Source organism: Sprattus sprattus (assembly GCF_963457725.1).
Source record: "Sprattus sprattus genome assembly, chromosome: 5".
NCBI lineage: Eukaryota > Metazoa > Chordata > Actinopteri > Clupeiformes > Clupeidae > Sprattus > Sprattus sprattus.
In genome coordinates, this window is record NC_137924.1 from 12,510,591 (window position 1) to 12,526,740 (window position 16,150).

Consider the following 16,150-nt stretch of genomic DNA (forward strand, 5'->3'; position numbering starts at 1 on the left):
TTTTTTTGTCACAATATAAAACAGAAGTGGGAGAAAGACAGAAAAGGGATGTCCATGAAGAAAAAAAAAATCATCACTGAAGGATGTTACATACAGTAGGAATGTTGTTTGTCCAAGTTAAAATAGTCATGAAAAGAGCATAAACATATATACTTCACACATGCCGTGTGACTCACTGAAATCTACAAGACCATAAGGCCCCTGTTCAGACCCTAATTTGGCGATAACATTTCAAGTTTGACAATAATGCTGACACGATGACACAAGCCTACTTATACCAAAGAAAGCATCAGCACTGAAACACCTGGCAAATAGAAAAAAACCTATGAACAAAAATCAGTTTGCTATGGCAACCACTGTTTACCATCACTAAAACCACTATACCCTGCAAAAACTGTAAGTTAAACTAACAAGGACATATTTACCAAATTAAAAAAAAAGAACAAAACAAGGTAGCACTACACTACAACTAAAATGTGCTCAAATAAACACACTGACTTAAGCCTCACCAAGCCTTTTAGGACTGTTATTGCTGCATACACACTGTGATGGCTATGGGCTGGGAGCCATCTTTGCCATGGCCTGAAGCAGGGCAACACTTGAGTTGGGTTCTAACGGCATCCTACTCTGGAGCTGAGATGCTAAGGCAGACATCCTCAGGATCTGAGCCAGCGGCAGTGTCTCCACTCCTGCAGTATGCTACAACACATACTCTCCCACAGCTGCTCCGCACTCACATTCATCTGAACAACCGCTCCAAGCATACTGTGGCAGGCAAAAGTGCACTGTCCAAACAGACACATGGCTTCTTTCTCTCGCCATCTTTTTCCTATACCCAACAGAAAACCAAGGTCAAGTTGTGTTTGATTTGGAGGTTATTACTACTATATTATTCAGTGAAATGTTTCATTTCCAAAGGTCATTTTTTGCAGATCCACATGAAAGGGAATAGAGGTAACATGCAATGCTTAATTCCCATCTTTCCTAAGTTGGGTAGATGTCATTGCACATGGCGTACCTGTACACTTGAAATCATGCTTGTGTCTTATGGCTATGGCTAGCTTCTATATAAAAGGCAAGTATTCTCGCAATTCCAAACTGCTGGAACACTCCTGAACTGCACTCCTGTACTTCTCAGGAAGACTTGCATCTGTGGAGGATGAGGCTGTCACTGCAGCATGACAAGGATGGGTCCTCCTGACTAAGTGACCTCAGCAGAAGCATACAAACACTGAGAGGGGTTGCTGAGGTCACTCTCACTCATCTGTACCAATATGATTTTTTGGGGGGGGTGACTCAGTCAGTCTGGGTTGGCTTGGACAGATTGTGATCCTGATTTACTGTGATTTATATGTCTTAATCTTACTTTAAACCAACCGAGGTACTAATGAAAATAAAAGGTAATTGTTCAGTCAGAAATGTACTAAAATTCAACTTAAAAGGGGAAAAATTATGAACAAACAAATATTTGAAGTTAAAAATGAAAATATAAAAAGACAAGGCAATCTCAGTTATGGCCATTTATGATTCTACTTAAATAATTAACCTTTTATCTATCTACAGAAGCATTTGGCCATTTGTACACAGTGATTCCTTAATGTACTCTCCATTATTTTTCTACATCTGTAAAAAGTAGCCTATTTACAAGATTTGTACAGCCAGCCTATCAGAGTGTTCAATCTCTAAAATCAGCCAATTCACTGAAACCAGAATACCTGAGTTTACAAAGCAACAAAATGTGTTGAGCCAGCGATTGTGGTTCCCTATGCAAAGAAAGCCAGAGACAGGAGATTATTTGATCCCCGATCACTGACCCTTTTGTACAGAACCTCATCCCTCCCTCCCCCATCCCCCCAAAAACAGTGGATTCAGAGGTAAACACACTCCCAACAGGAGTGCCTTACAGCAGGTTGATCAACCCAAAGCTCAGAGGCAGCTTGCCAGCGAATCACTCCACCTGGGCGCTGGCTTCACAAGAAAACAAAACACACAACTAAAGCGAACGACAAGCTCAACGTTTTTTTTTGCTGTGAGTGGATGAGGGTCCTCCCTCCCTGGGAGAGTTCACTGGGCTGTTGGTCCAGGATGACGCCCTGATGGCTGCGACGCCCGCTGAGGACCCACTCAGCGGGATGACAACCTGCAGGAGAGAGAGAACAAACGGGGGTTAACCGGAGCTACGAGCGCAACCGACACAGTTTCAATGTTCAGTGCCATGTCTGTGAGACCCCCTCTCACCTCCGAAACCTCTCCTCCAGCTCAGCCACCAAGGAGTCGGAGATGCCGGGGCAGGCCTTCTCAGCCAGGAGGACGGCCATGTGCAGCGCCTCCAGAGTGGCCTTGCGCGGCGCATCCAGAGCCTCTGGTTTACCGTTGCTTGCCTCGCCCCGCTCCTTTAACTGGAAGAAGATGGAGAAGAGAACAGCCTCAAATAAACGCCTTCAATACTGTTAGAGGACCACGCCAGGCGCCTCATGTCCAAACATTGCCTCTGCACAACACACAGTAATGTAGCGTACGCCACCTTTCACGCTCACAGTCGGATGTATCAAGAGTGAAAGGAATGTGAAAAAGGCTCACATGTGAAGAGTATTACTGCTCGGAATTATTTACTCAGTATTGCCACATGGGCCTTATTGGAAATAATAAACACATCAAGGTGTATGCAGTTAAATACATGGACATGTAAGCATGCACAGATGCTATGCAATGCAGAGTCGAATTGCAATGGCAGCTTTAGCCCTATTAGAGGATATTGGCAATGGCAAAGGCAGAGCCAGCTGGGTCCAGCTTTAGAGTGCCATGCTGCACGTTTGCCAATTCCCTTACAAGTGTTGGCCTGGACCAACTTCTCAACTTCACCTATCCTAAGGTGACAGGGTGAGTGATCGCTGGCTTCTTGGGACAGAATTCATTTGATGTTAGAATTTGTAAATTTATGCCTGCAGTTATTTTGTTCAATTGTTCCAACTGGCCATCAAAACACTGAGGTTAGCCGGTTAAAGACATGGCTGCTAAGCATCCTCAACTCCCAGACTGACTGAGGATTATGTGGCTCTCTGACCCCAGTGCTTTTATAGCCAGGGGTTAAATTGGGATTTGTAATGTAGGGTGGCTCTGATCTTGGTAGCCATAGGTACACCTGCGTGTGTGTGCGCATCAGCACCAGTGAGGAAAAATCACAAAAACTCTTACATTTTAACTACAAAGAGAACCCTCAGAAACTTGCAATGTTTGAAGGTTGTTACATTTTCTCTACAGCTGCAATTAATCCAAGAACATTAGAGCTAATGGTGCGAGTGGAAAAGTGTAAAAATGGTAAAATTGTGCTCATTGCTGATGATGGATGTAATAAGGTTGAGCGCCCCCTGTTGACAGGGAAGAGCACATGTGCCGGGGCTGAGGCCCAGACATCCCAGGCCAGCGCCACATTGTGCCACTCCAACTGTTTTCTTTTGTTATGAATGCCAGATGACAATTTGGTTTGTGTATACGCCGATTCGTGTACATGCTACATTTTGTAGCATGAATTCTACACAAGGCTTTGTACATGAGGACTCTGGAGAGTGAGATAAGGAATTTGCATGCACTCAAGAGTTTGTATTTTAGGGTATCATTTGTCTGTACAGGACCAAACATTCTAGGATGTGGGGATTGAGGCAGAACTGATTAAGAAAAAGCGCATGTTTTAAGACCTGCTTTAACACATGAATAACTCATTTAGATTAAAAAGCAGCACATTGTGATTATGCCCACTGTAAGGTGCACAGTGAGTCAATGGTTTCCAACACACCAATTAGACATAGTTCCAAATGGAGAATTGACTTCAATCTCACTAAATGAGTAAGAATGAGTTTGTGATCACTGGGATGTTTTATCTGCACATGTGTGCTTATAAAACTGAAATGCATGGCAAAAAAACAACAAAACAAAAAAACAGATTGTGCTGATTAGTGAAGACTACAAGAGAAGTCTTACCTCAGCGATGATCGTGGTCAGGCTCTGTGAGAAAGGCCTCTCTGGACTCTCCGGAGGCTGTGAGAGACAGAGAGAGACAGAGTGATTAAAGCAAGGTGCTGAGACTCTACTAAGTTCATTTTGAGGTGATCAGGGCACAACTCTTCAAGTCTCTCATTGACGAGTACCTTGGGCCACTACTGTCCCTTCAGTCCATCTAATAGCAGCAGGCCCTCAAGCTGTCTCACCCATCCCCACTCTAACCACTCAACCGCACACATGAGCTCACACTGCTGCTCTGGAGTCAATGACACTGACACGACACGACACTGGGGCCAGAAAGTGTCTCCATGACACAGACAAGCCTGTAAAACCACTTCCTGAAAAACATGCGGCTTATATAAAAGCGCCCTATTAAAAGCCACCAGATTACACTTGCATTCACTCAGGACCGCTAGCAGCAGTCTCATCACAGAGGGCTAGCAGACAAACAGTTATAGCATTTCGTTTGGTCCTTCATCTATCTAGGTCAATCCGGTTTCGAGGCTGACGTGCTGCAACATGCCTGTGTGTATGTGGGGTGTGTCTAGAGACATGCCTGTGTGTGTGTGTGGGGGGGGTGTGTTCAGAGACACACTGACAATGCTGATGGCTTACCATCAGTCAAAGTGGAGGATCATGAGGCGAAACACGAGTCACACTAGGTTATTGCCTTACCTTGTTTGCCTCCTGGTCGTTTAGCTCGGCCAAGCCAATGAGCAGGTTGGTGGGATCCTTGATGGTGTCGAATGCCCAGTTATCATCTGCGGGGTCTTTACTCCCAGACTGGTCCTGCTCTCTGTGTGAACGAACAGTTCATAATGTAACAAGGAAAACAGTGATAATGCAATTCTCCACAACTGACAAGACTTGAGTGACCACAGGTAGGTGAGGCTAAAACTCTCAAGGCACATTAGTGCTGCTTTTCTACATCACAGTCCCTTTAAATCTCAATAATTTGACTTCTTAGAGTATTCAAAGTTGATATTCTAGAGATAAACCAAATATGAAAGGGTCTTTTCACAAACATGATAATCTTTAATCTAACCTTTATATTAAGAATAGAATATTAAATTCTCCCTGCATGTAAGACTTTTGCTCTAGCTCATTACTGTGTGCATGTGTGGTCTTTAGCAATAGCATTTTTAATGAAAGGCTTAATAAGGAACTGGTTAATATATGAACTACCAGTCCAAGTGCACTATGACAGCATCAAATAGCAACTGCCTTGCAAAAAAACCGGATCATATGCATACAGGCAAGGGAAAATGAATGAATGAATGACATTTCTCAAAGCAAGTTTAGCTATGCTAGACCCAGTACTTCAGGACTTACGAATCGGAGTCCTCTGAGCTTGATTCGTCTCGTGACCGCTCAGCCTTCCACCTCTTGTTTTTGTCGATGAGCTCCGTCAGAAATGACGTCTTTTTGGCATGTCGTATGAATAGCTTATGTTTCAAAAGCTCTTTGGCTGTGGGCCTCTGAGGAAGTATTCATTAAAGAGAACAACTCTGAGGTGAAAACAGAACAACGTGTCTTACCACTTTAAAGCAATCATGAGTGATATTCATACATCATTAACTTAGAAAGCAAACATGCGTTGTTGTGCAATTTCCGGATTTTTTTTTAAAACTCTGGCAAAGTCACAGCAAACGGCTTATGATATTTGGCATTCTGTGTTCAAGTTCATGAAAAAAAAGAGGTCACTCACAAAGCTGGGCTCTTTGTTCAGACATGCTTCTACAAAGTCTTTGAGGGGTTTGCTGTAGTTTCCTTCTAGCGTGGGAGGATTGCACTTTGGGATGAGGAACAACACCTTCATGGGGTGCAGCTCAGAGTGGGGCGGTTCCCCTTTGGCCAGCTCAATGGCCGTTATGCCCAGAGACCAGATGTCTGCCTGCAAAATACCCATCCATGAACAATAATCACAGAATTCAATTCAGCCACCAAATAATCAATACAATAACATAATAATCAGTAAAATCAACGGTTGAAGGCCTCAATGTGTAAAACTCAAAAGTGCAAATCTGAGTCAGCTGCATCCTCAAAGTGAGTAAGCCAACATGAGATCTGAGTCAACAGTGGCCATGGGTCTTTGCTGTTTTGGCGGGGGGGACATGTGCCTGAAATAAAAGCCTTTTCCACTGCCCTTAGTTCTGCAAAGAGAACCTTCTGCAGCAGATAAACTCCCTGCCAACCCGACTGATGGGCCCTTCCACCTGAGGGCCAAAAGGAGGAGCAGCAGTAGCAGCCGCAGTCTCCGCCATCCAACCACTGTGGAGCCGCCAACCCTTCAGACCGCACTGCAGCACTGAGTCATCAGCTGTGTCTGCTCCCCTTGGGTCTCCTGATGACTGCGTCAGAGTCAGCCCTGCGCTACACTGCACCATTATGGCTCACCCTAAAGCAGCGGCTTCCTTCATGGACTCAGTACTTTCACCCCTGCCCACAATCTTCTACTCTTCTATTCCATAAAGGAAAGAAACTCATTAACTCATTAACTCATAAAATGTCAACTTTACTAGCAAGCAATTCCAGAGTCATAAAGGCGTCAGTCACCATTACCTGTGGGCGTGCGCGTGCGTGTGTGCGTATGTGTGTGTGTGTGTGTCACGAACAGGCTTCGCGCATCAGCAATTGTGCAGTCAGTATTGGCGGGGACACCTATATTGGCTCATTTCACTGACACAAAGCAGGGCTCAACCAAATCAAGTAATGAGTGGATGTGGCAATGATGTCATTCTTTACCAGCCAATCATAATGATTTGACCTCATCAACGTTCAAACGGAGCTCAGTAATTGTCCTAAAGTAGAGCAAACAACACATTTCTGGTGGCATCTGGTGGATTTTGCACGTTGCCAGCTGTGTTGCCCATCCACGACATTTGAGTCTCACCTTTAAGTCGTACGCTGATTGCTGGATGACCTCAGGCGCCATCCAGAATGGCGTGCCCACAAACGTGTTCCTCTTGATCTGTGTGTCGGTCAGCTGGCCGGCCACGCCGAAGTCTGCCAGCTTCACCTCGCCCTGCTCGGACAGCAGCACGTTGGCAGCTGCATGACACCAGAAACAGTTAGGAGATGAGAGAGCAGGAGGAGAGAGGGAATATGAAGGAAACAAAAATCAGATTAGATGGTGTTAACTGTATGAAGAGGAAGAGAAACAGAGACAGCAGCTGTGTTTCGCAGGAGAGCACAGCTGTGTGTGTCTGTGAAAAGTTGAAACTGATACCTTTGATGTCTCTGTGGATCTTCTTCTCAGAGTGCAGGTACTCAAGCCCCTTTAGGATCTCACGGAGGATGGTGGCGATCTGGGACTCGTCCAGAACCCCAGGCTCCATCTGGACCCAAAGGAGAAGGAAAACTTGCATTGATGAATGTGAGAAGAGTTCCAAATCTCCAGCTCTTGCTCACACACACGCAAACGCACGCAAACGCACACAAACGCACGCACACACACATGCACACATACTCAAGTGCTAGGACCTTACCAAATCTAATGCTGATCCACCCCCTAGGTATTCCATGATGATCCATAACTTTGTGTCCTGCAGAAGAGGATACAAGAGAGGGGCACATTTAAGAAGGTATATTATAAAACATGGGTTGATGTTCATTTCTGAAGAAATATTATATAACATGGGTCAATGTTCATTTCTGAAGCGATATTATAAACATGGGTAGATGTTCATTTCTGAAGGGATATTATAAACATGGGTGGATGTTCATTTCTGCAAATAACTCTCTGGCCAGATGTCTATCTTGTTATTTGTACGAGATACAAAATAAATTGCTCTTATATGTTTAAGACATCCATCATGCAAAATGCCATGTAAAAAAGGCTCCACTTTCAAAAGAATTGAGTTTGTCAGGCATCCGCTACACAACCAGCGTTATTGTATTACAGTTAATCACTTCCAAAAATAGCAAGGTAGAGATGCAATAAACCCCAATCATGTGACATTGCATTTGGATGAACAGGGTTTGGAGGTGATACCAGAACATGAAACAGACAGGCCACTGTCATGCTGGGGTGAGGCCTGTGCTGAGGCCTGTGCTTGCACCTTTGTGGCCCCAAACCTCAAGAGTTATTTTTGCTTTCGACAACGAATGACCTAAATCCAACCTACGTTAGTGAAAGAGAAACTAACGGTGTACCCACGCAGCGCTACTGAAAGCTAGGGTGCCCTGTGACTTTCCACCAGGTTTCATGAAAATCAGGGCAGGTTTTGCTAACAAACAAGCACACCAGCCAACGAACGAATAAGGTAATAAGAAGACACGAACCTGCAATGCTCAACCCTTAGGGAGATTTTCACATGGGATCAGCCAGAACCAGTTAGAATGTGGGGCACAATTAACACAAGCACTTAACCCAGCTGCCCTCATGGACTCAAGCCATTTCTGCCATAAATTCATAGTGAGCAGGAGACAGGGAGCTGCGTTCTCCCACATCTGCCTCAGTGTCCCTAAACCCCTAGTCATGCACCATTTATGTGGCATATCTATACATGGGCTCAAACTCATAAGCTACATGACAATCAGATGGTAAATAAATGATAAAGATAATGACAGAGCAGATCACAGTTTTCTTATTCTACCTAACCTATATGGAGCAAGTACAACTGAGACACATGCTTTCCTATAGCATCACCACCATCCACGCTCATGGTACGCCACCATAGCTTACAGTGCTATAAGGCATAATACAGAGGGTGCTACATCAGCCCTGACATACTACCAATGTGGAATCCAGAGATCTGGCACTGACTTGATCTTAACTTGTTAAAGTTTCAACACAAAACAGGCCAACTGGAGGGTTTATGGGAGGGCTGCAAACAGCCATAAAGAATATGAGCGAGAAAAATCCCCATGCCAGACATGATTGCTCAATAAAGCTGATTCGATTATCACGTTAGTTGCAACACTGGAACTGCAGAAGCCCTGCTCTGCCTTTACAAGCTGGAGCTGGGTGGCAATGTGAGAAAGAACCAGACCAGAGGGCAATGCTCAGTGGCTGTGGATCTCCCTGGCAACAGCTGCTACCCAGCGCCCGACAGACAGACAGACAGACAGACAGACAGACACCCAGCTGGCCAGCCTTCTTGCCTCACATCCGAGCTACTGCTCTTGGGGAGACATTATGGTCTAAAGAGCTTTGCTTAGGTCAGATGTTTTTACTGCGTTTTTTTTGCTTACCATTAGCAGAAACTGACAATTTAGAGTGCCTCTACTTGAACACTATGAAGTTTCCCTCAGGCGTGATGATGCAAATACAGCTAATGCCAAAACAAAATGGTCATGTCAAAATCCTGCTCGACATATCAGTGGTTCCAAAACAGAAGCAAACCCTACACACGGTGACTGTACAGAGGTTTCACATCTGGACCCTACTATCTGTACGAATTCTTTAGTGGTCTTTAGTGGCAAAAACAATGGCCTCCTAGTAGTACCCTGTGTCCATGCATTCTGCAGGAGCTACGCATGTAAGATGAACCTCTTCTCCCCTCCTCCCACAAAAACAAAACAAAGCTTAAGGTTTCACTGATCCTAGGCTTCACTTTATGGGTTGAACCATTAGGTCAAGCGGACAGAGTATGCTGACCTTCAGGTAGGAGCCATAATACTTGGTGACGAAGGGGCTGTCACACTGGCTCAGGACTGTGATCTCCTGCTGAATGTCCTCGATGTCATCCTCCGCCTCCTCCAGGTCGATTATCTTGATAGCGATCACAGACTGGGTGCGTTTGTCGATGCCTTTGAACACCTCCCCAAAAGAGCCCTTTCCGATCTTCTCCAGCTTGGTGAACAGCTCCTCAGGGTCAGTTCTGTTATTACACTGGAGAGAAAAAGGCCGGTGAAGTAACAGTGACTGAACACACATGACACATTCACTATTCAAAATACCAGAACAAAAGGTTTCACTAGTGAACACTACAAGTGCCATCTTACTGTGGCCATTCTGTCTGAATGAAAAAGAAAACATTACTCATTTGCATTTCCTGTGATCGTACCCACAGCAGCATGTTACACATCTACCTTATGATACTCTCTTCAGCTAATCTAGTTCACAAATTCATTCTGAAACTAGTTACATTATCAATTCTAAGTGCAATATTGGTTAGTGTACTGCACTCAACTTAGATTTTGATTAATTATAGCATATTCACAAAAAGTTGTCATTAGCATTAGTTCTAAAGACCTGTAGTTTGCTGCTAGCTTTAGGTGCCTATGTGTATAACAGTAGGGCTGCAACTAACTACTATTTTGATAGGCTTATCGATTATTCTTTAAATTATGTTTTCAATTACTCAACTAGTTGAATAGTGCTATATAATTGATACATTTCAAGATTTAAGGTTTATAAACTAACCATGCTTAGTATGCTTGCATAAAAAAAACACACAATATAACATTCAATGCATTAATACATTAATTGATGAATTTATTAAATGGAGTTTTAAAAACATTGTTTCCAAGTCGCTCTGTTTGGTTTAATGCAACATTTAGTGGACTTTCTCAGTATCACATTCACATCACTTCATCCAGGGCTGACCTGAAGATGGACATCAACAAGGCCATGCACAGCCACAAGCTAAGGATGGAGGAGCACTTCAAGAACAACTCCGACCCCCAACGCATGTGGCAAGGCATTCAGGCCATAATGGATTACAAACCCACCATCACCATCCCCCCAGACCGCGACGCCTCCTTCCCTGATGAGCTGTTATGCCTGCTTTGACAGGGACAACCATGAGGCAGCCATCAAGGCTGTGCTCCCTGCAGACCACCAGCCCCTCACACTCTCCTCCACCGACGTGTGTGCTCACTGAGCAGGATTAATGCATGTAAAGCTGCTGGTCCTGATGGATACTGGACTTCCTAACCAACAGACCCCAGGTTGTTAGGTTAGAGAACCACACGGCCTACAGGGAGAAGGTCCAGAACCTGGTGGCGTAGTGCGCCAACAACAACCTGGCTCTCAACACCGAGAAGAACCAAGGAGCTCACTGTGGACTCAAAGAAGACCAAAGGTGGCACACACACCCCCATCTGTATCAACGGGACGGAGGTTGAGCCTGCCGCCAGCTTTAAGTGTCCACATCTCTGAGGACCTTTCTTGGACCCTCAACACCTCAACCCTGGTCAAGAAGGCTCACCAGCGTCTCTTCTTCCTGAGGAGATTGAAGAAGGTCTATGTGTTTCCTCAGATTCTGGTGAACTTCTACCGCTGCACCATCGAGAGCATCCTTACCAACTGCATCACAGTGTGATATGGCAGCTGCTCTGTTGCGGACCGGAAAGCACTAGAGAGGGTGGTGAGAACTGCTCAATGCATCACCGGTTCCTCACTCCCCACCATTGAGACTGTTCAACGCAAGCGAAGTCTGCGGAGGGTGCGCAGCATCGTCAGGGACAACTTTCACCCCAGCAAACGACCGTTTGCTCTCCTCCCTTCTGGGAGGCGCTACAGGTCTCCCGTTCCCAGACCAGCAGGTTCAGGAACAGCTTCTTCCCTGCGGCTGTAACCCTGCTGAACTCTGCACCACGGTGATAACTTCCCCCCACCCCCCCTTGATATCCCCCACACACACACATACCTTCCTCCAGTGACTGTACTTTCCATATCCCTTTTATTTATATATTACCAATATACTTACATTCTCTAAACTTTACTGCTTTTTTGCACTTCTGGTTAGACTCTAAACTGCATTTCTCAGTACTTGTACTCTGTGCAATGACAATAAAGTTGAATCTAATCTAATCTTATGTCTGAGCAATGAGAACACAACTGGGTCCAGTGCCGTGTGCTTGTGGACGCGCGCACAACCACACCTCTGCTGAATAAAGTCCTAAAGGGAAACACTGGTGACACTTTGATGTTAAGCAAAGGGTATGAAAAAACTATCTGTGGCAAACTTGGCTCGTGCGTTGCTAATCATACTTGGTTTTGAACTAAAGTTAACCAAGTCTCTTTCCGCAGGGCTGATATGTTTCCTTTACAAATACCACATAGCAGATGTGCGCCCACGCTGGTCAACTCTGCATCACTGCAATCCAGCTGATGACCCTCTTAGCAGAGGCCAGGATTTCCAGAAGTTCTCCTAGATTTAAATGTTTTCCGTCATGCTGCTGTAATCCCCCTGTCATTTATAGATAGCTTTTGTCTTATTACAGCAGCTTAATCTAGCTAATTCAGAGATCTAGAAAGAACCTTTCTTTCTATACCTAATGATCTAGTTAATGCTTGCAACAACTTGCTATATTATGTAGCCAACTAGAGCCATAACATTAGTTGGCATCTATTTTTAATGTTGATTTTAGCCCATTAAGTCGATTAGTCGTTGTAGCTCTATTTGGCAGTCCTACTTTTGAGATGGAGTTCAAACCGAGGGTTTCCTACAACTAAGAAGGACAAATTCATGCAATTCAATGGAGGAGTGAGAAGTTCACCATACTACAGACAAAACTGCCAGTCTTCCAAGTTTAAAAGGCTCTACAATGGATACTGAATGTTTAGACGAAACAGCTTATTATGTTCCAGTCTTCAAAATGTTTCTATCAGACATCTCTACATCCCTGGCATCTGCAATGCTTAAAGCGACATGTCTAACTTGCTAACTTCTGCTAACATGTCTTACTACATCAGGTCTGCTCGTGTGATTTAAAGCTTCTAAAAAAGGTGGCTCTATCTGAGAGGGAGAGCAGAGGGCCGACAAGAAGAGAAAACACTGGGGCCTGTGCCCGCTGTGCCACCAAAGCGGTCACCCAGGTGAAAGATATCATGTTGAGTCAATCCTCCATTGTTGCCAGTGGGAAAGACAACAGGGCTGCTGTGAGCGTGGATTCCACACGCTGGGAACTTGTGAGTCTATTTCCTCAGTCAGCAGGTTTGCAGCGGCTGCTAAAGCTGCCCCAGCCTCCCTCTGAAAGCATCTGTTTGATCCTCTCCCAGCTGCACTGTCTGGGTGTGCCAGGGGGCTCCGCACATCCAGCTGTGATGAAAAGACCTAGCCTACTTGTGATCTCCAAGCTGATAACCACATCACCTGTTTAGATATGTCACTGCTTTAGCTTGACAGAGATCAACTGCCCAAAGTTCTCAAATGTAAAGGCCCTGGTAGTATGCAGTAAAATAATTAACAACACCGCTTCAAATAACAAGAAAAGTTCATGTGCGAGATCAAGAACTACATAATGCATCATGTTGATATTAGTTTACAGACTAGCACTTGCCTAACCATCAGACACAACCATATCAGATGTACCTGTTCCATCACTGGCAAGTACTGTATATTACACACCGCTTGTGGCTTTAATCCAGGATCAAATCCATCATTGAAATGTTCTATTAGATTGTTTCTGATATTCAACAGATTGAGCAAGAAAAAAGCAAGTGGTAATCCAAGGGTGCATATATATGGACCTCTGAACAAAATAAACCTACTCAAAATATACCTACTCTGTGGAAAACAATGTCCTTCGTCATTCAAGTTGTCGCCAATTCAGCTTTGATTTGGAGATTTCTACTAAATAGCTGTTTGTCTGTTTCAACTCAAGGCAGATATCAAGCCCAAACCAGGCATGATTGGTTCTGCAACAAAATGCAGGACCAGTTTCCACAAGGCCACATTAAGTTAAATGTTTACACATCCAAAGCTCTCAGTGTTGTGGGCAAGCCTAAGCCTCAACAAAATTAGTAAGCAGAGTTTGTGTTTGGCTCTGTGACTTATTTAAGATAACATTCAATAATGCATTTACAGAGAGAGATGGTCATTTACTGAATGTAAAGAGTAATACAAATTGAAATACACTGAGGACTTAGTTACTGCAAATGACCTACCGAGGCTGCCAGGTATCCCAACATTGCCAGAATCGCTAACAGGCTGTTCTGGTTTCAAGCCTTCGAATAGCGCTAGCTGGCAACAAATTGCAATCGGGAAAGTCCTCTGCACGATGGTGCTGTCCAGAACGTGTGGCAGAACAATTCAATTCGTCTAGCTACTTATTAATTAGGCTAACGTATCCGATAACAGCTCATTCATCCACTTGAAGTTAGCACCAACTTACAAGTAACGTTTGAGTTATAAGGCAATTTGGGGCATTATATTGCCGTAGATTTGGAGTTAAGACCAGACAAATACCCGACCTGACACCGCAAGGAACAGTTTCAACATCAGAAGTGTTGGCTTACCTGTATCCCTGACAGACCGCTCTGGGCAGTGGAATGAGCCATGTCGTCTGTGGAGAGCTGCCAAAAGTGCAGTGCCAAATCCGAGAAAGGTATAAACGAAAAAAAAATTGTTCAACTTCCTTATTACGTTACGACGTTTAGAGATTCTGGATGGAGAACCACATTCTAAACTATAACGATTAAGCAAAAGCTACGTAATCCTTAACAATTTAACCAACGTAAAAAGCGCTTGGTAAGTTACAATAATAAGTTGTATCTAGCACACCTTAACTTACCAAATGAGAATAAGAATTGAGCTCGTGTTGGGATAAACAGCAGCAGGTACTGCAGTCCTCGCAGAAGTTAACAATAACAGTTTCAAGCGGGCCTTGCACGAATGTAAAGCTGTAGAAACCCAAACAATGTAACTGTTAGCTAAAACTAAAGACGTGAAAATAAGCATACATTTTACCTTGCTAACGGCTGAGGCTAAACCAGAGATGTAACGTTAAGCCCTACAAAGTTGACTTGCTCACCGCGGATGTTATTGTGTACCAGAAAGATTAATGTTTCAGTAAATCAACCATGGTCAGCAATATTACAACGGTATAGGCCAACTTCGGAACAAGCCTCTTACCCTTTTAATTATTAACCACATCCGCTACTTGCAGTTATCATCTAATGTATACTAAGTAAGCTAGCTAGATAACAGCCCCGGCTAAACAAGATAGCTTGCAAGCTAGATAGCCAGCTAGCTAACGTAGCTTGATGCAAATTCCTCGCTGCCTCGCAACTGGCCTCTGAATTCCCAGTATATGTCCAATAATTATATTCTCTCCAGACGAAATGACAGCCTAACTATTTTCCCCTGCACATGTCTACAGATATGTTTTTACCGCAAGTATAAACACTACAGCCACTTTAATGCTCTGTTATCCTGTCTAGATCACTTTCTCCGAACAACCTCCGCCATCTTGAAAGCTGTCAAATTGACATCAAGGCGGAGCCATAGGTATGAATTACAGCAAATCATGACAGTGTAGATGGCCAGATAGCCACCGAGGTTTATGGATTCCTGGCCTGACATGCTTAGGCCTTGCACGAAGTGATCCTCCTATAACGTCTCAACTTACACTGTACCATAGTGAACTTATTACTATTGTAAAAGATGTTTGTGTATTTTGAAACTCCACAGTGACTCAGTGATAATAGTTTTCCCATAACTTTATATGTGCACGCAGCTGGAGTTTAACTTGCTCAAAACTGTGGAGATGACAGTGGACTTCAGGAGGAGCCCCCCCATCACTGCCCCAACCCCCCCCCCCCCCCCCCCTCCCCACACACACACACACACACCATAGTACTCAACAGCACTGTGTCTGCTGTGGAATCCTTCCGGTTTCTGGGTTCCACAATCTCCCAGACCCTGAAAAGGGAGCCAACCATCAAAACAGTCATCAAAAAGGCCTGGCAAAGGATTTAGTTCCTGCGCCAGCTCAGGAAGTACAACCTGCCCCCAGGAGCTGCTGATCCAGTTTTACACTACAGTCATTGAGTCCGTTCTCTGCACATCCATCCCTGTCTGGTTTGGACAAAATCATTGCAGACCCCTCACACCCTGGACATAATCTCTTCCAACTCCTTCCCTCTGGCAGGCGCTACAGATCTGTGTACACTAAAACAACCAGACACAGGAACAGTTTATTCCCCCTTGCTGTCACTCTAATGAAAAGATGACAAATTATTATATTTTATTGTTTTATTATTTATTACATGTATCTATTGTATCCTAAACTGTTGTGTTATACTGTATATTTTCAGTGTAAGTAGCCTACATAGAGAGCCACTAAACCCATGTGAAAATGTACTTGGCCAATAAACATGATTCTGATTCTGATGTACAAACATAATATTGAATATATAATGTCATATTCTTATTGTACATGATGATAAGACATAAAAAAAGGTAAATATTCTTAT

The 16,150-nt window shown here is 44.1% G+C and overlaps 1 protein-coding gene across 4 annotated transcripts; it reads right to left on the minus strand.

Annotated features, from left to right (window-relative positions):
• Positions 1-1,937: 1,937 nt before the first annotated feature.
• On the minus strand, positions 1,938-15,133 carry stk24a (serine/threonine kinase 24a; the record flags this gene model as incomplete). 4 transcript variants are annotated; one of them, XM_080839891.1, is made up of 13 exons in its annotated part: positions 14,808-15,133; positions 14,467-14,575; positions 14,192-14,248; positions 9,602-9,835; positions 7,488-7,544; positions 7,229-7,337; positions 6,893-7,050; positions 5,708-5,893; positions 5,332-5,477; positions 4,675-4,795; positions 3,979-4,035; positions 2,239-2,399; positions 1,938-2,140 (listed from the first exon to the last, which is right to left on the minus strand). In XM_080839891.1, exons 3-13 carry the CDS (start codon positions 14,231-14,233, stop codon positions 2,125-2,127), a joined length of 1,287 nt encoding a protein of 428 aa, XP_080696017.1. In that variant the 5' UTR covers positions 14,234-14,248; positions 14,467-14,575; positions 14,808-15,133. The 4 variants fall into 4 exon arrangements, with proteins under 4 accessions (XP_080696017.1, XP_080696015.1, XP_080696016.1 ...); XM_080839889.1 differs by having other exon boundaries at positions 14,707-14,821; XM_080839890.1 differs by lacking the exon at positions 14,808-15,133 and having other exon boundaries at positions 14,467-14,596.
• Between the last annotated feature and the right edge of the window lie 1,017 nt (positions 15,134-16,150).